A 26,977-nucleotide genomic window follows, 5' to 3' on the forward strand; every position below is an offset into this window, starting at 1 on the left:
ACGAAAGCTCCTTTTTATCATGCAAGTGTCTCTCATCTAATTCTAGTCTTTTTAGTGCAGTTAGTTCAGTGACAGTAACAGGAGCAAAAGTAGAAGCATCAATTTTCTCATTCTCAGCCTTACCATGCATTCCAAGCACTATTGCCATTATTATTAGTACACATGCAATTACCAAGCCTATACATGCATATTTACAATATTTCTTTCTACTGTTTTGCGTCATGATCTGTATAGAATCAGAGAGCTAGAAGCACCTATAAAAAGAAACGATTTAGCAATTCAGTTACAAAGCTGAACGAGCGCAATGTTCACACAGTCTTCTTCAGGAGCCAAGTCACTTATCGGTTAGCAGCATTTGTCTCAATTCGGCAATGATTCAGTCTCAATTCGGCAATGACTCAGTCTCAATTCGGCAATAACTCAGTCTTTTTTTTTCTTTCAAAGTTCAATAACTCACTCTCTCTTTTTTTTTCAGTTGGCACGTTGTCTCAAATCGTGTTTAAGAGTCAATCAGGTTTTCAAAGTCTTATCAAGTTAGCAAATGTCTCATCCGGTTTAGCAATGTCTCAGCTGGTTGTATCACGTTATATTATAGCAAGCAATGTCATTTACCAGCTTTTCAATCAACAGTGTCCATAAAACTTTTCATTTCTATTGGTATCTCTTCTTCTTCGTTCTCGAGGCTGAGAGATACAAATTCGTCAGTCCAATCGTCATGGACTACGTATGCCCATTCTGGACCGGAATATCTCCTGTTCGGTATCCTTTTCCTCTTCAATTTTGCCTCTCTCTTTGATTCTGCCTCACTGGTACTTTCCTCTTTGGCAAAGTCTTTTTCTTCACTTGTTGTCGGTAACACGACAGACACTTCCTTTCTTTTCTCTTTCACTTTTGGCCCTTCACTGTCTTTCAACCTTTCTCCAGTCTTTACTTTTACTGGTGATATACTCGGTCTTTTCTTTGCACTGTGTCCACTTGATGGACCTGCGATCTCTTCTGATGAAGTTTGAACAGTTTCGTTCTGTTCTGCCTTGTCCCCTCCTCCTGGGGAGTCAATCACGTTTTCCTTTTCTTTCTCTGTACCGTCTGCTTCTGGGAAAGCCCTCCTCTCATCAGGCTCTCCTGCTTCCTCACCTCTTTCGAGCCCTTTGTCACCGCTACTTTCGTCAGGCTCTTTGTCACTTTCAGCTGCTTCAGGCTCTTGGTTACCTTCAGCTGCTTCAGGCTCTTTGTTACCTTCAGCTGCTTCAGGCTCTTTGTCACCCTCAGCTGCTTCGTCGCTGTCTGAGGTTTCTCCTTGGTCTTCCCCAAGTGAATCTGTTTCTTCGTCTTCAGAGAATATTTCTCTCTCGACTATTTCTGCCTGTTCGCTTCTAGTTCTGTTTTGCTCTGTCTCAGCGCTCGGCACTTTGTTATCAGGTACTGGCAGTTTCAGCGCTTCAACTTCCTCATCTGTGGGGCACAACACTTTCTTTGTGTGACTGGCGTGAATCCAGTTGGGAACCCCCGCACACTTCACAGCAGTAGTGGTTGTCAGGATCACTTGGAAAGGGCCTTTCCAACGGGGTTCCAGACACAACTTCCTCACGTGTTTCTTTATCACGACCCAGTCACCTGCTTTCAGTGTGTGTCCTGGACCTTGGATCGGTGGCAAGGTGGTTGCTTCCACCTGGTGAGAGAAAGAGCGAACCACGTCTGCCAGACCTTTGCAGTAGTCTAACACCATATCATCTGTAATATTCAAAAGCGCGTTTGCGGGAACTGCAGGAAGTCTCATGGCCCTGCCCATGAGAATTTCGTGCGGGGACAGTCCAGTCTTTCTGTCAGGGGTGTTTCTCATTGACTTAGAAAAAAGCCGCTAGGAAGAAGGACATAGGTAACGGGCGCTCACAGTAAGTCCATGCAGTCGAGTTCACAGATTATTTATGTCATGGTGCTCATGACAGGAGGATCTTCCTAACTCCTCCAATGTTTCAAAGGAAACTGACAGTAACAACAAACAGCTGTCAGAGCACTCACAAGAGTAAAGTTTTAAGAGTATGGTGATGTAATAAATCCTCTGTGTGAAAGGCAATCACGCCAGGCTCTGGTTCAGGATAAATTTATTTCTTGAAGTAGTTCAATCATAATAGGGAAATGTCCTTGAAATCATGTACAATTAGCCTCCACAGCCAACACGTGTTTCGTCCAATGAGAGATCCCTCTCACGGACTTCATCAGGGCTCGTGTGATGAACGCAGTTAATTATCACATCCCAGTTTAATACTGCAGGAATCCTAATATGTTATCTTAATCAAATATGCTAGTACCTTTATGGGAACATCGTAGCCGTGGTCAGATCATTGCACGGCGTTCCCTGTGACCGAGATCTATCATCGTTGGACGAAACACGTGTTGGCTGTGGAGGCTAATTGTACATGATTTCAAGGACATTTCCCTATTATGATTGAACTACTTCAAGAAATAAATTTATCCTGAACCAGAGCCTGGCGTGATTGCCTTTCACACAGAGGATTTATTACATCACCATACTCTTAAAACTTTACTCTTGTGAGTGCTCTGACAGCTGTTTGGTGTTTCTCATTGACATTAGCACTAAAGGCAATGCGTCAGGCCATTTCAAATTTGTTGATGCACATATTTTCGCCATTCTTGATTTCAGTGTACCATTCATTTGCTCCACCAGTCCTGAGGCTTCTGGGCGATAGCTACAATGCAGTTTTTGCTCAATGTTCAGCGCTGCGCAAAGTAACTTTATCACCTCGTTATTGAAGTGACTTCCCCTATCTGATTCTAAAGAGATCGGGAATCCGAAACGTGGTATCAACTCCCTCAACAATAGTTTTGCAACTGTAAGGCTGTCATTTCTACGTGTGGGGTATGCTTCAATCCAGTGACTAAAAATGCACACAATCACCAACACATACTTCAGACCTCCATGCACAGGCATCTCAATAAAGTCCATCTGCATCCTACTGAACGGGCCGCTTGCCCTGCCAATGTGGCTCGCGTTCACAACTGTTCCTTTTCCTAGGTTCATCTGCTGACAAATGACACAACGATGGCAAACTGCTTCTGCAGCTTGACGAAATCTGGGGTTAAACCAATCAGTTTTGAACAATCTTATCATGGCATCTCTCCCTAGGTGAGCTTGCCCATGATAGAACCGCGCTAGCTGCGATAAGAGACAATTTGGTAAAACATATTTTCCCTCATTGGAAACCCATAACTCATCTGGTCTCTGTGTACATTGTGATTTAATCCAGGAAGCCTTTTCATCCTCCCTGACACTATTCTGTAATGCTTTTAGTTCGTCCATTGTATCCACGACCTTTAAAGCAAATGCTTCAGCTGGTTCAAGCTCTGGCTCGCTTATTGAATTCCATTCATCCCTGAGCAATATACAGTTCAAGGCACAAAATCTTGCGACTTGATCCGCATATGCGTTTCCCAAGGAAACATAGTCCTGTCCTTTTGTATGAGCACTGCACTTTACCACTGCAATTTCGGCTGGCATTTGAATGGCATGTAACAATTCCCTTATTCTTTCCCCGTTTTTCACTGGGGACCCTGAAGAAGTCCGAAAACCTCTCTGTGACCATAGTTGCCCAAAGTCATGCACAATTCCAAACCCATACTGACTATCAGTATAAATGGTAACCTTCATCAATGTGGACAGTTGACATGCTCTGGTAAGAGCTACAAGCTCTGCTACTTGTGCGGAATAGACTCCTTGAAGCCAGGACGCTTCCAAGACACCTGTTACAGTACATACAGCATATCCTGCTTTCAAGATTCCCATTGCATCTCTTAAACATGACCCATCAACAAAAATAATTTGGTCATTTTCATCAAGCTTAGTATCTTTGATGTCAGGTCGGGGTTTTGTGCAAAATTCAGTCACCTGAAGGCAGTCATGCTCGACGTCTTCAGCATTCTCAATTTCAGCATTTTCACCGGGAAGCAAGGTTGCTGGATTCAACGTAGTGCACCTTTTCAGCTGCACATTCGGTGAGCCCAGAATTATCGTTTCATACCTTGTGAGTCTTGCTCCAGTCATGTGTTGAGTTCGGGAGCGGGTCAAAAGTATCTCAACTGAGTGAGGCACCATGACTGTTAATGGATGTCCCATCACTATTCCTTCACTCTGAGTGAGGCTGATACCAACTGCTGCTACGGCGCGCAAACACCCTGGAAGTGCTGCTGCGACCGGATCCAAAGTAGCTGAAAAATACGCTACTGGTCTGTTTACGCCACCATGGGCTTGGGTCAAGACAGACAGAGAACATGCATCACGTTCATGACAAAACAATGTGAAAGGCTTTGTGTAATCAGGCATACCTAAAGCTGGAGCCCTGCACATGCATTCTTTCAATTCAATAAAAGCATCCATTTCATCTCCTTTCAGCTCAATTTCATCCAATGCATCCTTCTGGGTCAGTTTCAGTAAAGGCTTTGCTAGAGTCGAGAAGTTGGGAATCCACTGGCGACAGTAGCTCACCATCCCCAAAAACGTCCTCACCTCCCTCCTTGTCTTTGGTGGACTCATTTGAAGTACACTTGTTATTCTTTCCTTCATTATTCTCCGTGACCCTTTCTCTATTTGGTGACCCAAGTATTTCACTTTCTTCTGACAGAACTGCAACTTTGAAGGAGACACCTTGTGTCCATTCCTTCCCAAATGGTTCAGTAGGGCAATGGTATCGGCTGTGCAGCCACTTTCTGTCTTAGCTGCAATCAGTAAGTCATCAATGTACTGTACTAGGACTGACTCGAATGGCAATTCTAACGCTTCCAAGTCTTTCTTTAGTATCTGATTGAAAATTGACGGTGACTCAGAAAACCCTTGAGGAATTCGACACCAACTGTAAACTCTGTCTAAGAATTTGAAACAAAAGAGAAATTGGCTGTCCTCATGAAGAGGCACTGAAAAGAATGCTTGTGACAAGTCGATGACTGAGAACCACTCGGCATCGCAGGGTATTTGAAACATTATCACAGCTGGATTCGGTACTACGGGGCAACATTTGACTATGATGTCATTTATTTTCCTCAAGTCCTGCACAATTCGGACCTTTCCACTCGGCTTTATTAGTCCCATGATTGGTGAATTACATGGACTGCTCAACACTTCCTTCAGTACTCCCTGTTTTACAAACTCGTCAATCAGTTGGGCGACTTTCATGAGGGTGTCTTGTGCCATGTGGTACTGTGGGGTCTGGGGAAAGGTTGCATTGTGTTTTACTGTCACTTTCACTGGTTCCACTCCTTTCACCAATCCCACCTCCTTTCCTGTCATATCCCATACTTCTTTTCCGACTGTTTCCCGTAATTCAGCTGGAATATCTTCTTCAGTTATCATCGGAAGAAGGTTAATCAGAGGATATTTTTCATCTACAACTTCCATCTCGTCCCCTTCTACACTGCCCTCCTCTTCCCCATCACTGCTTGTCTGAATTCTGATTCCATCATACGAACACATAATCGAACATCCCAATTTGCACAATAGGTCTCTCCCTAACAGTGCTATCGGGCTTGAGTCACAGACCACAAAATTATGTAACCCTTGGTAGTTACCAATGCTGATTGGTACTGGATCCGTGATTGGGTTCGTCAGGTACCTGTTTGCTACTCCTACCACTTGAACTGTTCTCCCTGAGAGGGGCAAATTTGGTACTTCAATGCTCCTAACAGTTGAACGTGTGGCTCCTGTGTCCACCAAGAATGAAACACGATGACCCATAACTTTTCCCTCCACATATGGACCCTTCTGATCAACTTCCAAGGATGCTGCAAGCACACAATTTCCCTCCTCATCTGAACTTTCACTCTCCCATACATTGTTTATTCCACTCTCACTGTGTAATGGGAACTGTTGTACTGTGCCATTTGTATTCATCACCTGACTCGAGACCTGTGGAGGAACCATCACTTGCTGCTGACTCATTGGTGCCAAGGGTATTTGCTGATTAGGTACCATGGGTAACTGCTGTTGCATTGGCTGCATTTGCGTCATCTGCATACGGGGCATCTGCATCTGCTGCGGCTGCATAGGCTGTAATCCTTGCAGCTGATTTATGGTCTGAAAATTTGGGTTTGGACCTCTCATTTTCGGTCCCCTCATTGTCTGAAATGCATTGACATCATTGTTTTGCTGACCAACACCTGCACCTTCCTGCACCACCATTGGGCACTCGCGTTTCCAATGTCCGACGATTCCGCACACGTGATACGGCATCACCCTTTTCATTGCCTGCATACCATTCGGAGTCACAACAGTGTTCAAATCCGGACCATTATTTACAAAACCTCCTCTGCCTCTGCCTCTCACCTGTGGCTGAAACACCATATTTCCCTGCAGCTGCGGCTGCAGCTGCGGTACCTGCTGTTGGAACCCTTGCAACCCTTGCAAACCTTGCAGACCTGTCTGAGCTGCCTTAAGTTGCATCACCATCACTTTCTCTTTCAACCTTTTCTGTTTCACCTCAATCTCGTCACTACAGTATTTCGCATAATTCAACACCTCATCAATAGGTTTCGACTGCCAGCAAATCAAATGCGACTTTATCATCTGACTTATCTCTGGTCTCAGCCCTTCCACAAATCTGAACACAAAATGAAGCATGTCCTTCGCCTCTATTGTTTCCGTGCCACTGTAGTTCTTGAACGCCTTCAACAACCTCTCGTAGTAACTATGAATCGACTCTTTAGCCTCTTGGGCAGTTCGATCAATCTTCTGCCAATCCACATTTTTCGCGGCAACCTTCGTCTTCAAATGCTCAATCACCTTATAGTACAAGCTCATCACCATAGGTGATGGTGCACCCGTATCCCTGTCTCTCTCTGGTTCACTTGTCGGCCAACCTACAGCTCTTTTGCATTCCTCCCACAAATCTGCCGGAACCACAATCTCAAAGAGGGTGTTCAGGTCTTCCCAAAGACATTTTGCAAGCTTCACAAACCTATCAGTCTGTTGATACCATTCAATCGGTTTCTCTCTCAGTTTGGGAAAATCATCCGTAAAAGACTGAATGTCGCTTCTGTGCCACGGTACATGTATCAATTTTCCCCCTGCTGTCTCCCTCATTGGTAACATGGTTACTGCATCACTACTCTGTTGTCTTTTCTCCTTGTGCTCTGGGACACTGTCTTTCTTCTTTTCCTTTTTGTTTGCCCACCTGCTTTCCCATTTATCTAAGCACCTCCACACTTGTGCACTCTGCAGCAATTCTCTAAGGTGCGTCTTCATGCCTGCTGACCTCATGTGTTCAAAGTCTGTGATCCCGAAATCCAATCTATAGCTCCTGCTCAAGTGTTTTGTCTTGTCTATCTCAATCCCGTTTTTGTCAGCTATTTCTTGCAACCTTCTGTGTACCTTGTTCACTTCTCTCGTAATCCTGGGACATAGATACCTCAGCTCTTCTTCCGAGTAGGACTCTAGCCTATTCACACCCATAGTCCCTTCCACCAACTCTTCTGCTTCCATGCTCAACCTTACCCTATTCAGATAGTCTTCCCCCTTCCCACTTGTTGAGCTTTGTGTGGAATTCAGACTGTTGAACCACTGTGTTAGCTGTTGCGCATTCAACCCCATTAGTGTAGCATTCACATCGACTGCCATTGATGGTTGCGGCAACTTCTCAGTGCTCGATGATAGCGGTATTATCAGTGGGGGACTCGACCTCACCACTGTCGACTGAGCACATATGGGACTAAACTCCATCAAGGACCCAGATCCAGTTGGCTGAGCCGCTATCGGAGTTGTCTCTGGAGTGTTTTCTATGCACCTCCTTTCCGTCCCATTCTGCAGCATTGATCCTTGACTGCTCATACCTGCGTTAGGCTGAACGTACAAAGGTACCGGAGGACCTACAGTAATGGGTAGGGTTATCGCATCTGGGTTCTGTCCATTCCCCAGGTTCTGAGGCATGTTCATTCCCACACCATGGGTCATCATTGCCGGCATGCCCATCTGACTCCCCGTCATCTGAGCATGTGCTGTTCCCCCCTGCATCTGCTTTTGAGGCATCAAAAACTGAGTTGATTCAGCTTGTGCCAATGTTGTGTTGCAACCATTCTGTACTCCCATTACGTTTGGATCTAGAATCATTCCCGTACTGTTATCACTGCTGTAGTACCTTGAGACCTGCGGCTGATAATTTTCTGCTGGTTTCAATGTAGGCACATCTGGATATATTCTCCTGACCTGCGGTATCTGCGGGGTGAACAGTAAACTCGGGTCCTTAGATCCCAATGGCGTTTCTGAACTCTGAGTTTCATTATTCTGTACCGGTGCCGGAGGGGCAGAACTGGTACTTGGACCTTGTCCATTCTCTGCATAAGGCGGTGGACGGTCGTTCAGCAATTGCATGATGAACTCCTCATCATCTGACTCGTCTTCTCTATCTTTGGAACACCTCCTGTTTGTCTTACAGGTAGCTTTCTTGCCTGTCGCCTCTTCTTCCTTAGTAATTGCGGGAAACAATTTTATCCCCTGCAATACATCTGTCCTCCACACCTTCTGTGCATTGTCCCACCTAGCGTCCGCTAGTGTCTTTTCTACCTTTCTCATCCTGGTCTCGAACTTCTTTTGCTGTTGCTGTCTAGCCATTAGTTCCCAAATCGCTAGAGCCTCAAACTGTGCTGGCCTTGGAGGTACCTTCATGTCGTACATCGCAAATCTCAAATTCTCTAGTATTCTTATATTGAATGTCCCATGGATCGGGAACGCTACACTCCCATGTTTCTCTGTCAGCTTGTGCCATTGCTTTAGCCAAAGGCACGGAGCTACCCCTTTTTCCTCCATTACAATGTAAGCTGGTGTACCTTCGGGTGGCGTCTCCTCTCCTACGCTCGCTTTAATGTAAGACTCTCCCTTCATCGCACTCTTTAATGCTTTAAAAAATTTCATTTTCTCGTCTTTTATTTCACAAAATATGTAATCAATAGGGTGACTTTAATTCCCGGAATACTCTTCACTTGCCTTTCCCCTTCCAATCGAGTCCCACGGACTGCGTCCAATCCGTGCGCGACCCTTCTCTACAACCAACCTATCCCAGCGCGGCTCCTAGTGACGTCACACTCACACACACTGCGGCTGACAAAGCCTTGCGGCTTGTCCTCCTTCACTCAGCTCCTCTCGTAACAACTTCTAGCATGTATTGCGAGCAACCAAAATAATAATAGAACAGATCTGTCGGTTTACTACAGGAAGGGTAACACAATCGCTTCAGGACCTTAGGGATTTTTCACTAGCCTCGGCAGTTATTCCATCTTTCTCGGTCCCCACTTTCGCAATCAAATCTGACCCGCAGACCTTCTCTCAACTTGTCAATGATCTATTCTAGTGCACTTAGAATTTTGTCAAAGCCCGAAGTCGAAGTTTCTTTCACTCCCTTAACACACGTACCGACTCGTTGACCACGCCCGATCAACCTACTAAACCGCCCAGACCACAACATAAAACAAGTGTCTCATACACTTTTCAACATACTCCGGAGTCTCTTGACCTCGCAGGGCCCGTCTCAACAACAACAACCACGTGGACCTTTTTCTGCACAAAGCGCCACATACACGTGAAGTTCGACGACTTCCCTACTCTCACACTCGGAGTCGCACCTCCGCTATTTCTATGAAGTTCGACGACTTCCCTACTTCTACACTCGGAGTCGCACCTCCGCTATTCTCTAAGATCCTCGCAACCTTTTCACACAATCTGCGGCAATAAGCTGTGCAAGCGCAAAATTCTAACTTCACTCATACCATCACTAGTACCGCCAACGCCGATTCCACACCTCCATTCTCTCCATTCGCAAGCTCCGAGATCCCGGGAAAGTCGCGGGGGACTTAGCCCATCATCATTTTCTCAATCTGTTTTACCCAAGAAAAATCTAATTCAACTTCTCGAATGGGGTCCCAAAGAGCGTAACCGTTAATTCAACACCATGTACCTCTCGAATGGGGTCCCAAAGGGCGAAACCGTTAATTCAACACCATGTACTTTAAAAGTATGGGGTCCCAAAGGGCGTAACCGTCCTCTGCTACCATCTACTGATAGAGCGTTTCTAGCCTAACAATTTACCTGTAGTTGGACGCTCTTAGGTCGATGAATCTTTTGACCAAGTGGGACTCTCCTTACTCGGGAGTAATCAATCAAAATCAACAATCAATAATCAATAACGAACATAAGCAATTCCCCGATCAACATAACACTTCACAATTAATCCAGAATACATTTCGGCGAAACCATGACCTTTCGGTCATGAATAATCACACCAGTTTATGCAAGGTTAATGAATTTATTTCCCTATATTAACAAAGCTAGCACAATGTAGATGTGTCTCAACACCAAATGATATATGTAAATGAACATTAATAGCTGTCCATAACGACGAAACAGATGCAATCTATGCAGCATTTGAATAATAATGCCTTCGATAATAGCAACACAAACCACTAGAACTATAATCTGTAATGAGCTAATAGCATACATTTAGTCAGCATAACAAGGTCTCAAATTGCATCGTGCATCAAATGAATCCTCATCTAACCTCAAATTAGCATCAGCATGTGGGACTTCATGCAAAAACAATTTAGCAACATTAATTTGGAAAACTCCTAACTAAGGCTCTTATCAAAATCAGCAGTTGGTTACCTAAAAAGAAACACAATGCAATTGTACAATTTTCCTTTCATATTTACCAAATTCAATCAGCATTCAAGGAAGTCTTCGTCTCACAGGTACCGATTTCGATCAGCATGGGTACGGGTTCCGATCAGCATGGGACGGGGGCAAAGGGGCAGGGTGGACAGGGCAATTGCCTCACAGCGGCAAGATAAAACTACTACTTCATGCAAAGGGACAAATCAAAGTTAGAGTCTCTAGGGCGAGAATTACTTAAAGTCTCTTTCTCTCGATTAGAGAAAGCATCAAAGTCTCTCAAAATGGCGTCGAACATCAATTGGCATCGTAGAAGATAGGCAATAATGTCCGATAGGTAATGGCCGCTTTCTTCCTCGTGCACCTGGTTTTTATAGACAACAGTTCAAATCCAGTAGGGTCTTCCATTGGAGGGTTCATAGGTTGGCTTCAAATTGTCCAATCAAAAACAACAGTTCTCAAGCTTTTACCTAAGCATACATTATCCTTGGAGTCGGGAACGTAAGTTGCAACATATTTTACCAATTAACTCACTTTCAGAGCGTCCATTGTCTGCACCTGCAGATTGACCTTGGAGTGGAAAAGAAGATGCCAGGCTGGCACGAAACCTTAAAGATAAGCATGTGAACGGTCTCACTGGAAAAGTACAGCTTCAAGCAAGAATACACTTTTATTAGCACGTTGGAAAAATACGAGCATCTAAACCGTGAGACACGGCAGCTAGGCCAAAGCCTCCACTAAAGTTATGCTAAGCTAAAGCATTTCTACCAAGCAAATCATGGCACACGTTTACGATTATCAAACTAGTACAATTCTAATACATCATGTTATATGAAGCACGCTTATAAATGTTGGCAAACTACTCTGAGGGCACATTTGTCCCCGTACAATCTTTATTAGTTCGGTTAAAGTCACACTTGATTATTGCAGCACTACGTTTATGCACTAATAAATGTAAAACCTTCATTTCAGCTTAATCAGTGGTCTGGCCAAGCAGTAGATGGCCGCGTGATCCAGGAGTTCTCTTGCTGACTGGCCCGGAACAGAGGCAGTGGTGTCCCCCAATGCGGGCAGGGCCTGTAACCATGCCCGAGCCTTCCCGACATACGGGGGCCGCAGCCTTACTGAGTGTGCAGGCCCCCCTTGCTCCTCGCAGTCTCGTCAGTTGTGACTGCAGAAGGACAGGCCTAGCGGAGTCAAGGACCCACAATCTCAGGTTTGAGCATCCGGACCCATCTTCATCTGTGGCCGGGGTCACAAGCTGCTGGCTGCCGTAGCCGCCCTGAAGCCTGAAGACAGTGGGAGTCAACTGAGGCTCATGGGGGCCATCCAACGCCTCCTCCGAACTGCTGCTGTGCCTCCGCACCCCCCTTCAGAGACACGGTGACCCAAGGGTCTGAGACACAAGATACCGGGGGGTTCAATTGTTACTAGATTCCCCCCCATCACCCTCAGACTGCCTACATTCAAGAGGCCTAATGGGGGACCCTCATCATGAAGTAAGGCTGCACAAATACTCAGGGGGCCGACCTTTGCCCACACTCCTCCTCAAAATTACTCTGGGTCTTTTTCATCTCTCCAGCCTCCACATTGACCAGGCTCGACACCCAGGCGCCAAGAAGGTGGAGGTACTCCCTAACCTCCTCCCATGACCCCAGTTCTGCCTCCTGCAAGTGTGTGGTAGAACCAAGGATACCTCAAAGAGGCCCATCCAATGTATGACCACAGCCTGTCCTCACGGACGCAGCCTAATGTGCCCTGACACCAGTGACTATCTTCACCTGTGGTGCTTCTTTGTTCTGGATGGTTCACCTGAAGGTTGGAGGACCACACAGTGCCTACCCTGAGCATGGTAATTAATCCCCCTAGCAGACTGACTCCTTGAGGTGGGAACGGTCCGCAACACTGACAGGCTCTCCTCTCCTCGCAAGACCCGCCAATACTCTACTGGTGCTTCTTTCCAGGCTGCATCCTGGCTCTAGCTGTTGGGTGCCCCTCTGAGCGTGTGGTTCTGACCTACACCCTGGTCTTCCATGCACCCCCCAGATCCACCCTCCTGGCTGATACAGTCTGTAGGGATCCCTGCACCCATTTCTTGCACCACTTGGAGACTCTCCATCCTCAGTGACAAACCTTCGGCCCTTCGAACCTGGACTGAAGGTGCCCTCAGGCAAACTCAGTGGTAAGACTAATATCAAACCTGCACATCAACTCCTTTTCTCGGAAGCTGTACAACACCCCCTAGTCCATGGCCACCGTGAAGGGTACGCTACCTGCAGACCAGGCCACTGACCCAATGGATCCAGCACATGGCACCATCAAGGAGCATATCCTGCACAAAGTCACTGTGGTGGGCCGGAGGTTGGAAGGGGTGGAATCTAATATTTCTGCGCTAATTGCCGAGACCAAATCCCTTCCATGGACATTGCACGCTTTCAGATCCGAGTGACTGGCCTGGAACACCGAGTCACGGCAGTAGAGGACCTCCTTAAAAGCATGCCAGAGCGAGACCAAGAACTTCTCTTTCTCCACAGTAAGGTCTTTGGCCTGGAAGACTGAAGCCGCAGAGACAATGTCTGCTTTTTTGGCTTCCAAAACTCTGAGGGATCGGATAACTAGGGTTTCCTCAGAAACACTTTGATCCCTCCTGGAATTCCAACAGGCACATCACTTGGGACCACAGTGGCAGGACCGCTCCTTGCGACCTCGCCCCATCATCACCTGCTTTTTGCACCATGAACAGGTTCGCCAGCCCCTTACTGCGGCCTGCTCCCATGGGCCCTAATGGCACGTAGGGCACGGTATCCACTTCCTATCCCCCTGACCCCACGTCCCCCAACTGGACATAAAGTATGGCCTATTTGAACCGGCCCAATAGTGGATCACCAAACTGGTTAAATCAAAAAACCTCTTTGACCCAGGAGACTTGCGCTCATTCCTGGATGGCCTCTGGGCTCATGCTATGGATAGCAACCCTGTGACTCCCTCCCTATGATCGTCCAATGTTCCCTCACTGCCACGGTCTCTACTGGCCTCCCCAGATGGGAGTGTGCTTGTAGAGGATGCAGTGCTTCAAAGAGGCAGAGATCTCAACTGGGGGGGCACAACCATAGGGTGGCAGAGAACACATGCTCCAAGCGCTGGCACTTCATACTCAGTCCCAGGACATGGATAAATCAAGGTCCCATCTGAAACCATCTCTTGACACTGAGACCTCTGGAGAACTCTGCATCCCCCCCCCCCCCCGAAGGCCTATGCCCTGATACAGGACCCAGGAACTGGACTTTGGTACTGATGGACAGCTGAGTACCCTGCTGCCTGCTTGCGCTATTTATGATTGTGAAATGCAGCACTATTTCCGGGAGGGCATTGTGCCATGTTGATTGTAATGTTATGTAACTGTCCTTCTGCACCACCTGCCCTTGTAGACCAGTCACTGAGCATATTTGCATTGAGTAAGATGTTATTGAGCTCTGCTCTGTATTCTTCAAAAGAACTGCTATAAATGGTTACCTGTTTATACTGTTAAGCTTGTTCACTGCGTCTGGGACCCTAGGCCCACACGCCAACACCCACTCTGGCCCCCCATGCTGCCAAAATCTGCTGTAACCCAGGTAGGACCCTCCCCCCCCACATCATCGTCCTGTTCCATCCGTCCCCTTCTCTATATGCCCCTGCCTCCAAGGGGGGGGGCCCTCCCCGGTATGCTGCTTGACTCCTCAAGCCTAGACCAGTGGTCTGCAGATATCGGTGGGCTTTGCACTGGTTTAGAACCGGACCCCTTGTCTTACTCCCCTCCCCTCCCCTCCCACCGACTCCTGCAACTCCCGCTGCCGCATCCCTGCCCCCAGGTGGCCCCGGTCTTGTTCTCTCCTACCTTTTCCCCCACATTCCCTCCTTGCCACTCCCTCCTATGCTGCCCCAATGACCAGTCAAACCCCTCATCCCCCTCACCCACTGCGCGTCCTCTTGTGGAATGCCAATGGGCTGACACATTACGTAAAGTGCAAAAAGGTACTCTCCTACCTCCAATCAAAACATGCAGATGTGGCCTTGTTCCAGGAGACCCACCTCGATTACCTCGGATCCCATAAATTGGGCTGGGACTGGGTGGGGAGGTACTCTACAGCAGCTTCCCAAAACCGCCCACGACAGAGGGAGAGACAACTACGAAATGCTGCGTAGTGATCCTACACTGTAAGAGTTACCAGTCACCCTTACCAAAACATGGTCTGACCTTGAAGGCAGGTTTATTTTTGCAAAACTGAAGGTCTCTGAGATGGGAGCCTCACAATACATAACTGGGGGTGACTGAAATCTCGCCTGAGATGTGGTGCTCGATACGGCTGCCCCCTAGACGTAAGCAATAACCCAGATAGGACCTTTCTGAACGATCTGACTTCGGATCACAGATTGGAGGACAATGGAGGCTTACCCATCCGGTGGACAGTGAATACACATTCCTTTCGTCAGTGCATGGTCCAGAGTTGTGGCTGAATTACTTTCTCATTTCGCAGACTCTGGTGGCCCATATACAAGACTCTCGCATTTTGGAACCGGCCCTCTCCGACCACTCTCCCATTCTGCTGTCAGTGGCCCTTGGCCTTGCTTCTCTGGGTCGTATACCCTGATGTCTCACAGTGCAACGTCCCCTCCCTCCTCCCACCCCCCCCCCCCAAGTAAAATCCAGCTCTGTACCCATGTCTCCACCTACCTGGCAAATAGCAAAGGCTCGTTACACCTCACAGGACCCTATGGGTGGCTGCAAAAGCAACCATCCAAGGGAAACTGATGTGGGATGCGGCTCTAGCTAATAAAGAGTGACTCGATAGAGTGAACTGGAAGCTGACATAGCGTCCCTCACCCATCTATACACCACTCACCCCTCACTGCCCGTGCGCCGTCGTTTGGAGCAGGCCCAGGTAGCCCTTAATGAACTTCACACCCCTAGGACAGAACACCCCTGCAACGACTAAAGAGTCTCCACTATTGTGGGCATGACCAGCCTTATTATTTTTATATATTTATTTTATAATGTGTCACATATAGGGTAATCATCAACTAACCTTAGAGGTCGACACAAATCTTTATACGCAGATAGGAATTTGATAACGTCCTATACAACATTTAACAATAATCAAAAGACATTTTTAACAAATAATATTTCATATATGGAGTCATTGATTTTCACACCATGACCAAGGTGGCCATGAATCAGTTTAGTAAAGTTCAAACCTTTAACAATGCTAAAGTCACGTAAATCATAGGGAAAACCAAGTGATACAAGAACAACACTTGCTGACCAAAGTGTACGAAAAACCTTATTTTGCCAAGTAATTGTATTAGCAGACATTCAAGAATAACAACACAGAATATCAACAAAAGTATATGATAAATAGAAACCGAATACATTTAATCAACACAGATGAATGAATAACTATTCATTTCAAAAAGTCCTATTAGGGACATGTCATCCTTGACTATCATTCTGATTAGAGACACATGTTGGGACATACATGCAAAAAGAAAAAGCAGACAAAAATGTATTTGAAAAACATCTAGCTCGGGCACTAACCAAAAATAGTGGTTGTATTTATAAAAGAGAGAAAACCTAAAAATCTGCAAAGAACAAATGCACGTTTTATACCTCCACTTAATGGATTGGATCAGCAGACAGCAAATCTTTATCAATAGTGCATCTTCAGTCTTCACTCGAACAGGACATGAACAGAGACACAGATCAGTAATGTTTGGTCTTATTGGATCTGAATAATTAATAGCAGAAAGCTAAAGGCTAACACATCATTTCACAAACTGCAAAAGTGAGAATCTCTAGTCACTGAAAGGTCTGAGCTTACATCATCTAAATATTGCTATATGAAAACCCTAGAAAGCAACTAACTAAAATGTCGTTGGTCAGTCTATGGGTTGGTTTAGGTTAGAATCAATTGATTTTACTCCACGTTTCAGAAGAATCTTTTCTTCATTTTCTCCATTCACGATTGGACCAGCTTCTCTCACTGCAGTAATCAGTTTCCACATAAAATATAATTTTTGCAGATTATACATGAGTACTGAAAACCATTGTTCAGGGTACACATTATCTCATCCCAGAAAGGACAAGACTTAACAAATGTTACAACAGAGGAACATAACTTTTCCACAATATGCGAGTTACACAGGATATTGAAAATCTATTTCAGTAAGCATTTGAAATATTATGTGAGGTCAGCAATATGTAAACAATGAACATTGAGCTTCTAGAAACTACGGAGACAGAAAACATTGCACAAGCTTTTAAAACTTGGAATTAGCTTTAGACCTTTTCATGTAGGCACATATTTAATAAAACATTTTAATTCACATTTAAACCTAATCATTTAATTCAATTTCATTAGTATTCTTATTAATCCATATTAATAATTATAAAACATCTCTACATTAATTCTTATTTAACGCATACTATTTATGGTGTCCACCACTTTTGCCATTTTGCACGTTGCACATTTTAAACACATTTATTTCAAAACGGACTTTTAATACACGCTTTACTCTTTTAATTAGTATTTTAATTCTTCAAAATGTTATTAATTAACTTGCTGTCTAAGTCTATGAACAAGGGGAAAAGGCCGGGTGGCTTCTAGTGGCTCAACAGCTCCAGCTGGATGTGACACAGGCCATCCATGACATTCACTCCTCGAGTGGCAAAGTCCTCACTGGCCCCCAGGACATTGTAGATAATTCTGTCTCTCTTCAATGGTTTTCCTTTCCCTCTTTCCTCCTGCCTATTCTCTTTGCTCCTATTCTAGACCATCAACGATCTGCCACCTTCAATGGGACTCCCAGAACCATGGCTACCTTTTGCCACGTACAAGGGTCCTCCATGTTTTCTCTTCCTATCATATACCCTTATGTGAGATGCCGTTTTACAATTTATATGATGGATGCCCTTTTACAATTTATATGATGGATGCCCTTCTACCTCCCCCCTTCCCTCATCCCGTCATCGGCCCTCCCTTCACCACCCCCCCTCTTTTTGGGTCCCCTTGCTCGTTGCTGTTCTGTACTTTGTGTTAGGTGTACTGTATCATGCAACTCTATATCACAATATGCAGTATTATGTTGTGAGATTTGAAGCATCCTTCTGTAGTCTTCTTCTGTACTCTTCTTTCCCTCCTGCTCCCCGTCTTCTCTCTTCATCTGTGTGCTTCTCTCCCTCTCCTCTGCACCTCGACCCGCGTATGCCTCCTCTTCTCTGTCCCTCTTCTTGGCTCCTTCCTCTGCTGCTCGCCGCCCCTCCTCTTCTTCACCTTCAGCTGTATTCTTCTGTCTTCTGCGCTCCTCTTCTTCACCTTCATCTGTACTTTTCTGTCCTCTGCGCTCCTCTTCTTCTGTAGCCTTCTGTCTTCTGTGTATTCGGCTCCTCTTCTTCTGTGGTCTTCTGAGTATTCGGCTCCTCTTCTTCTGTGGTCTTCTGTTCTTCTGTCTTCTGTTCCTCCTGTTCTCTTCTTTCCCTCCTGCTCCCCGCTCCTCTTCCTCTGTTTCCCAACAGAGCTAACTGCTACCTACTCCCTGGTTCTTCCCGCTCCTGACTCGTCTCTCCCCCTCTCTATCACCCCTATCTACCCCATCTCTATCTACCTATCTCTCTATCTCTCTCTCTGTCTCCCTCACTCACCACCTCCTCCTATCTACCTATCTCTCTATCTTTCCCCCCCACTCGCCAACCCCTCTGTTACCACCCCTATCTTCCTACCCTTTCACTCTACCTCTCACCCACCTCTACAACCCCCCCTCCCCTATCTTCCCAACCTTACTCCTATCTCTCTCCCTAAACTCCTAAACTTCCAAAAACTCACCCCCCACCACACTTAACCCCCCCTCCCCCAGCTCTTCTCCCCTCTACCTGTCCCCCCCTCCCTCTGCTTTCCCGCTGCCACCTCCTGCACGTCCCTGCCCCACAGCTCCCATTCGCCCCAGCTGACCCCTCCCCCCCTCCCTCTTATGGTGGCCGCTGCGCGATGCCTGGCCCGCGCCCCGCGCCCAGCGCCACGACCCCTGGTCCTCAGCACTCCCAAACCCCGCTGCTCCGCTACGACCCAACCACCCTCCACGCCCTCAACCCAGGACGCTCCAACACCTGCTTCCTAGCTAACCCAAAACGTACCCATGGACCTTTCGCCTGCCACTCCTGCAAACGCATCTTCCACCACGCAAATACCATGACCACCAGCCCACGCGCCATCAACCACCTCAAATGCATCCTGGTCAACGCTGGATCCGTCCACAAGCACGCCGTTGAACTCTGGGACCTCCTGGACTCCACAGCACCGGACGTCGCCTTCATCACGGAGACCTGGATGAACGCCTCTTCGGCCCCTGACATCGCCATAGCCATCCCCGAAGGCTACAAGATTTCCAGGAAAGACCGCACCAACCAAGTAGGAGGAGGAATCGCCATCGTCTTCAAAGACTCCATCAGCGTCACCACCTCCACCGAAGACACCCCCCTCGCCGCAGAACACCTGCATTTCCAGATTTGCACCGACCCCAGGACCACCCTCAGAGGATCCCTCATCTACCGCCCCCCCGGACCGCGCGCCCCTTTCAGCGACTCTATCACCGAATTCGTCTCCCCGCACGCCCTCGCCTCGCCGGACTACATCCTCCTAGGCGACCTCAACTTCCATCTGGAACACAACAACGACCCCAACACCACCGCCCTGCTCGACAACCTCGCCAACCTCGGCCTCAAGCAACTGGTGAACACCCCCACCCACATCGCCGGACACACGCTTGACCTATCTTCTCCGCCAGCAAACACATCTCCTTCAGCCACGCCTCCGCTCTACACTGGACCGACCACAGCTGTGTCCACTTCACATTCCGACGCGAGACCCGCCACCTCCGCACTCAACCCATCCCTCGTCGACAGTGGAACAAAATCCCCGAAGAACAGCTCTTTTCCGCGCTCACCGTCAACCAACCTACCCTCACCACCGACCCCAACGACGCAGCCCTCAGCCTCACGAACTGGATCACCAACTGCGCAGACAACCTTGCTCCCCTCAGACGCACGTATCGACAGGCCAACACCAAAAAACCTCTCTGGTTCTCTGACACCCTTAAGGAATCGAAGAAAACCTGTTGCGCCCTCGAGAAAGCCTGGCGCAAGGACCACACCGCTGACAACATGACCGCCCTCAAGAACGCGACCCGCGAACACCACCACCTGATCCGCGCAGCCAAAAGGAATTTCTTCACCGACAGACTGGACAAAAACAGCCACAACAACAGAGAACTCTTCAGCATCGTTAAAGAGTTCTCCAACGCCAACGCCCTCACAAGACCTGTGCAACTCCCTCGCCACCTTCTTCCATCGCAAGATCACCGACCTCCACGACAGCTTCGGACACCAGACCCAGCCAAGCAAAACCGAACCCACACCCCCTGCCATCACCCTCAACGCCTGGACCCACATCAACACTGAAGAGACCAAAACCACCATGAACTCGATCCACTCCAGCGCCACCTCGGACCCCTGCCCTCACTTCATCTTCAATAAAGCCGACGACATCATCGCCCCGCTCCTCCAGACCATCATCAACTCCTCATTTTCATCTGCTACCTTCCCCGAAAGCTGGAAACACGCCGAAGTCAACGCCCTACTAAAGAAACCCACGGCTGACCCAAGCGACCTGAAGAACTTCCGCCCCATCTCGCTCCTCCCCTTCCCTCCCAAGGTAATAGAGAAGAGCGTCAACAAACAGCTTACCAACTTCCTGGAAGACAACAACCTTCTCGACCCTTCACAATCCGGATTCCGAACCAACCACAGCACTGAAACCGCCCTCATCTCAGTCGCAGACGACATCAGAACCCTGATGGACAACGGTGAAGCAGTCGCCCTCATCCTCCTCGACCTCTCGGCTGCCTTCGACACCGTCTGTCACCGCACCCTATTAACCCGCCTCCGCTCCACCGGGATCCAAGGCCAGGCCCTAGACTGGATCGCCTCCTTCCTCTCCAACCGCTCTCAGAGAGTCTACCTCCCACTTTTTCGCTCAGACCCCACCGAGATCATCTGCGGCGTCCCTCAAGGCTCCTCGCTCAGCCCGACACTCTTCAATGTCTACATGAGCCCCCTCGCCGACATCGTACGCAAGCACAACATCATCATCCCCTCCTACGCCGACGACACTCAACTTATACTTTCCCTCACCAAGGACCCCGCCAGCGCTAAGACCAACCTACAAGACGGCATGAAGGACGTCGCAGATTGGATGAGGCTCAGCCGTCTAAAACTGAACTCAGACAAAACGGAAGTCCTCATCCTCGGCAACACCCCAACCGCATGAGACGACTCCTGGTGGCCCACGGCCCTTGGCACCGCACCGACCCCCTCAGACCACGCCCGCAACCTCGGCTTCATCTTGGACCCTCTTCTCACCATGACCAAACAAGTCAACGCCGTGTCCTCCTCCTGCTTCCTCACCCTCCGCATGCTCCGCAAGATCTTCCGCTGGATCCCCACCGACACCTTAAAAACCGTGACCCACGCCCTAGTCACTAGCCGCCTGGACTACAGCAACACCCTTTATGCTGGGACCACCGCAAAACTCCAAAAACGTCTGCAACGTATTCAAAACGCCTCCGCCCGCCTCATCCTCGACGTACCCCGCAACAGCTACATCTCCGCACACCTGAGACACCTGCATTGGCTCCCAGTCAGCAAAAGGATCACCTTCCGACTTCTCACCCACGCACACAAAGCCCTCCACGAGAAGGGACCTGAATACCTCAACCGACGCCTCAGCTTCTACGCCCCCACCCGTCTCCTCCGTTCCAGCGGCCTCGCGCTCGCTGCCGTCCCTCGCATCCGCCGCTCCACGGCGGGTGGGAGGTCTTTCTCCTACCTGGCAGCCAAGACCTGGAAAACCCTCCCCACCAGCCTCAGGACCACCCAGGACCACTCCGCATTCCGGAGACTCCTCAAGACCTGGCTCTTCGAGCAGCAGTAACCCCTTCCCCCTAGCGCCTTGAGACCCGCACGGGTGAGTAGCGCGCTTTATAAATGTTAATGATTTGATTTGAAGAGACTTGTAACCTTTCTGTTCTTTTCTTACAATCAAACATTTCAACACAAAAAAAACAACATAATCATCTTCTCCATTATCCACCAATCGTGTTAAGTTACAACATAATTTTTTTTTTTTTTGTGTGAGTATACTGTGAATGAAAGTCTTGATAAACTCCAGTATTTTAGGTGTGTCAGTGGGTGAAAAAGTCCTAATCCATATTAAGTTCTTTAGGAGACTTCCATTGGAGATTTACTATCCACTAATCTGTGTAATAGTCATCTCTCCTTTATATATGTGGGGTTTGTCAATCCATATAAACTTTGTCACAATCATTAACGCTGTGTACCTCATTAAAAAAAAAAAGTGTATGTTTACTGTATAAAAAAAAGTGTATAAAAACATTTAGATTCTTAACATGGCATGTATTGGAGTGTCAGGGCAGCAACTGTGAAGACTGTTGCACTTGCTTAGTTTTAATGTCACAAAAAGACTGCAAATCGCTAAACATATGACATGGAAAACCAACAATGCTTGGGGGAAAAAAAACTGCTCAGTAATGGTGCTTTCAGTGGCTATGCATGCAGATGTGAGAAGTGAGCAAAGACATAATTGTATTGCTATGGCTTCTACTCAGATTTAAATTAGAGTATAAGAGAACCACTGTATGCTCCACATCATAAACATTATATAAATTCGTAGGTGTGTCGAATATATTTAAAAAACACTATATTTCATAATAGTATATGCCAGTCACTCAATCCATTAACTCTTAGATACGTTTGGAAGTCCTATATCAATTTGGTATCCTTACTTGTGAGGTTTTGCTCCAAGTTTGTTTTGGCGATACTAGTTTTCTCAGATCACAAACCAAATTTGGTAATTTCCATATGATTATTTTATTTGGAATGCTTACCTACACAGGAATTAGGTGTTCTAGGAAAAATCCTAAAACAATGTTGTCAGATTAGCTTTTTTCACATATTTGAAAAGTCCCATTCAACCACTAACTTGCAAGGACAGATAATAGAATAATTACATTTTAAGACCGGTAATAAGTTTGCAGTTTCAAACTGAATGTCACCAAATCGCGTTCAGACATTTTACATACTGCTGATAAAAGGCACATAGAAATGTGCCAACTCATATAATGACTGTGAGTAGGATAAAGTACCCAGAGGACTATTTAAGTTATTTTCCTTCTTAAAAGTGAAGACAGGGTTATCAATTGACAAATCCTAAGTATTGGAAATATGCCAGTTTTCTAGACTCTGCTTCTTAATGCTATTTCTTTTAACTGATTTTTTGTTCCTGACCCTTTTCACTGTTGATCTCAAACAGAGCATCCTTTGTGTATACCATGCTTATTTCTCAGCAAAGATGTTGGCTGCTAACCCCTCTCACCAATGTGACATATGCTGTATTTCACAGTTCCCTACTGTTATTCAATTACATAATAAATTTGATTGCAGCTTTTGTCCCAATGAACCTAGTTACAAGAATTATATGTGAGGAAGGAATGGCTCTATCCAAGCCTGATTGGCACCTCAGAGAAATAGTGTTATGGATCACTGCCTCAAGTAGTCACAATTGGCCCCATACTGATCTTCATAAACATCTCCTGCACCATACACATTCTCAACTCACTACCAGACTGCAGGCAAGAGAAGAGATGCTATTAAAAAGCTGGTGTCCCTTGCAAGTTGCTGAGCCATCCCGCAAGAAGACAGGAGTGGCAGGTGGGCAGTTGATGGGGCAAGGATGCTGACATCGTTCAGGAAATTGGCCCTCGGCATTCAACTCCACTAAAATGTCATCAGGTGGGCAGTCAACAGTCCATCTGGTCAGAAAATTATACTTTGGAAATGCCTTCTCCAATGTGGTCTGTCTCTCTTTAAAGCATGTTTCAGAGCTAGAATATGCAGAATTTAATGAAGACTGGCAATCTAAGAAAGACATACAAATCATCGTTTGAGTTGTTTGTATGGAAGCACAACATTTGTAAAGATATTAAGAAGTTGGATGAATTAAAATTGGCCCATGAAAAAAGTTATAAAAATGATGATTAAGGAGCTTAAATTGTCAAATGTGTATAATATATTGTAATAATGATTTGCAAGGTTTAATGTCGCTCCATTATAAAGGAAAGGAGACCTTTGTTTTTTCAACAGGAAGTCAACAAATTGGAAATTACTTAAGACTTCTTTAGCTGAAGGGAGGTAGAGAAGTAAATTGTAATAATCATGCATATTTATAATAGGCATTCAGTGCTGGTTCTTTAAAGTGCAGTATTCCAGTAACATACTGTGTGGAAAGCTTGTTAACCATGTGTTAAACATGTTTATGCCATAACCCCGTTGTTGTTCCTGAGCAAGTAATCGTGGTGCTGTAGTCTTGGTAGAGCTGTACACCCCCAAGAAGCATGCATGATTTCAGTAGGATTCACTGTGAATTGACCTAGCCTGTCTACTGATTCAATGCATTAAGATCAGTTACCAGAGGCCAATGACTTTAATTTTTTTTCTTTTGATTCTAACATATTCTTCATCCTTTCTCCCTGCAGTATGGCCGCACTCCCAGCGAGTGGATGCTTTCCATCTGATCATTCAGTCTGCATTCTCAGGATGGATCTTCATCAGATCGAGGGTCTTAGGTCTTTCAATCAATCATGAACCTACAAAGGCTGTGTCGTATTTATAATGGACTTTGTATAATCATTGCTATCTCATGGTGTAATATGGGGTGGGAATTGTCTTTTTCTTCTGAGCAAATGCCTGTCTGCGCTGCCCTCATTCTCCATGTTACAGACAGGTGGAGCATTCTTGCAGCTGGCCTGCTTCCAGTGTCGTCGGAGAGCTTTCAGAAGATTTTTAAATGGCAACAACCGCTGCCAACATGTCAAGAGCTTTGATCAACTGATAACATTGCACAGATATACACCCCTATGCTAGAGGTGCACTCGTCCACATGTGTGTGTTATTCCACAAGGCCAAAAATTTCATGAAGCGGTCAACTTGGTTGACCCTTGTATTTGGTACTTAGGTTTCTGAGGAGTGTTTCAAACTTTTCTCAACATTCAGCTGAGTTACTGAAGCAGCACTTCCTTTTAATCATGAACCAAAGGTCTACACACTTTAATGAAGGAGATACTCACATTTCATGTGAGTGGTCACCTCCCCGGCAGCAGAAGTATCCTCAGAAAACTATTTTAGCTTCCAAACCATGCCCTTGACTTCAAATTGTACAGTGTCTGAGGATTTGAAAAATATACCTGGTATCTTTCTTTGTGGAAATCTATATGTTACAACTGGGCTAATATATCGGCTCTGGCGATATATACCTGTATTAATGCTGTGCACCTTTTACTTGAAGAAACCAGTGTTTGTCAGACTGGGTTATGTGACCTTGCGGCACAGCAATACTTATCCAACAGGGAACAATATGCTTAAGCAGCTAATTAAAATACCATTTGTCGAAAGGAAATGTGATATAATCACTCCATTGTCATAGCCCCACTTTAATCTCTTCATCTCACTGTACCACAAGTCCATTGCCTGGCAAAAGTCAGTGCACCTAGTAACTAGCTGATCTGTAGTATTAAGCTCTACTTTAAAGCTGTACATTTACATTTGTGTATGGTGGCTCAGGTTCCTTTCCCATCATCTGGACAATGAGCAGGCCAAGTGTGCCCTCTTGTATATTCAATGAAGGATTTTGCTGAATGGCCCACATGCTTGAGTCTAGGTAATTCACTCAAGATCCGGCCGCGTACTGCATTACTTACACATACCTCTCTGCATGCTGCAGCTACTCAAGTGTATTACCAGCGTATGCAATGCAATAAATGAAACATTTAAATTCAAGCTAAGCAAATGACCTACTGATACCTTAGCCAAGACGTCTAATGTGCTGCAAGATGAAATTACCTCCTTTTGTGGTGCTTGTTGTTACTCATTCTCGAAGAGCTACATGTGAATTGTGAAGACTATGATCAACTGCTGCACTACAGTATCTTTAATGCATTGCAAATATATAGCTAGACCTGGTTGCATTTAAGGAGCACAGTGACTGCATAGTTATTCTATTTCTGGGGATTTGCCACAGCTTTTTACATATTTTATTATGAGGCAGTCAGTGGTTATTGTAAATGTCTTAGAGAGCCAAGCTGAGAAGTGTGATTAAACATGCCTTAGAACAAGCCATTTATTGTGAGCGTACCCTATGGGAATGCAGGTGTCAACACAGCAACCTGAAGTCTCAGCATGCGTAGAGTATTAGCCCGGTATTTATTCTCACATGTTCTTGCTCTTTAAATAATCCACATAAGCATGTGAATGCTTTAGGAGCCTGTTTGTGGTCCCACCTTAACATTTCCATCTTGGGAACTACAGAAGATGGCTCCCCAAATTGTCCTAGTGAACAAGAACCTTGAAACAAAGTATTTGGATCCCCCCGGTAGACACAGCTTAAATACAATATTTGAAGAGGGGTAGCAGGTTTAATGAGTAAAGTACTTTTCTAGTGTTGATGTTACTGTTCTGCACTCCCATCTTAGTACTGCCTAGATTTTTGTCCATGGTTGTAAACCAAATAGCGCAGGAAGTATGCCCATGGGTTTATAAATCTGTCTCTAATGGTTGAATGAAAACTGATGCTGTTCCAGGAACAGTTGGGGTTCAGCTGCCACACTCACCAGCTAAAGTGGAACATCATGTGTGTTGTGGCCCCTAATGTTTATGATGCTAAGTTTAGACTTGTGTAGTAATAAGAAATGGGAATCTGGGACCTGAATGCTTCATGGTGACAAATCACTTACCTGGTAAGCTGCGTGTAACGCTGTGCTTGTTCTTTTATGTTCTCCTCTATTTTAAGTTCCCCTTCTGAATTATACAATTAAACTTCTGTACACGTATCACATTCTTCCATGTGTCTTTTCTAGTCATGGCGTGAACATTGTAGAGATAGAACAAACAGGCCTGTCCTTGATTGAGGGGTGAATGAATTGAGACGATGACGTCAAGTATTGAAGACACACTTTTCAAAAGATCGGCTGAATATTTTGTTAGTATATGGAACAACTGTGGGCCTGATGGGAAAAAACATTTAGGGCCTCATTATAACACTGGTGGTAAAAACCACCTACCCCCGCTACCATATTATGACACAAGCCGGATTTCAGCCAAAAGAATGTCGGAAAGCCGGCTGTGGCCATACTGGTGGATGGTGGTAAGGTGGCACT

General features: G+C 46.2%; 1 protein-coding gene across 2 annotated transcripts in view; it reads left to right on the forward strand.

Moving 5' to 3' along the window:
- The window catches only part of LOC138246273 (branched-chain-amino-acid aminotransferase, cytosolic-like), a 247,971-nt gene extending 221,321 nt beyond the window's left edge, over positions 1 to 26,650 (forward strand). For both annotated transcript variants that reach the window (XM_069200703.1, XM_069200704.1), the window contains exon 11: positions 24,302 to 26,650. In XM_069200703.1, coding sequence (XP_069056804.1) covers positions 24,302 to 24,340 — 39 coding nt within the window. In that variant the 3' untranslated portion in view covers positions 24,341 to 26,650. The remainder of the gene's footprint in view (positions 1 to 24,301) is intronic.
- Positions 26,651 to 26,977: the final 327 nt, after the last annotated feature.

The sequence above is a fragment of the Pleurodeles waltl genome, chromosome 7 (genome assembly GCF_031143425.1).
Source record: "Pleurodeles waltl isolate 20211129_DDA chromosome 7, aPleWal1.hap1.20221129, whole genome shotgun sequence".
Taxonomy (NCBI): domain Eukaryota; kingdom Metazoa; phylum Chordata; class Amphibia; order Caudata; family Salamandridae; genus Pleurodeles; species Pleurodeles waltl.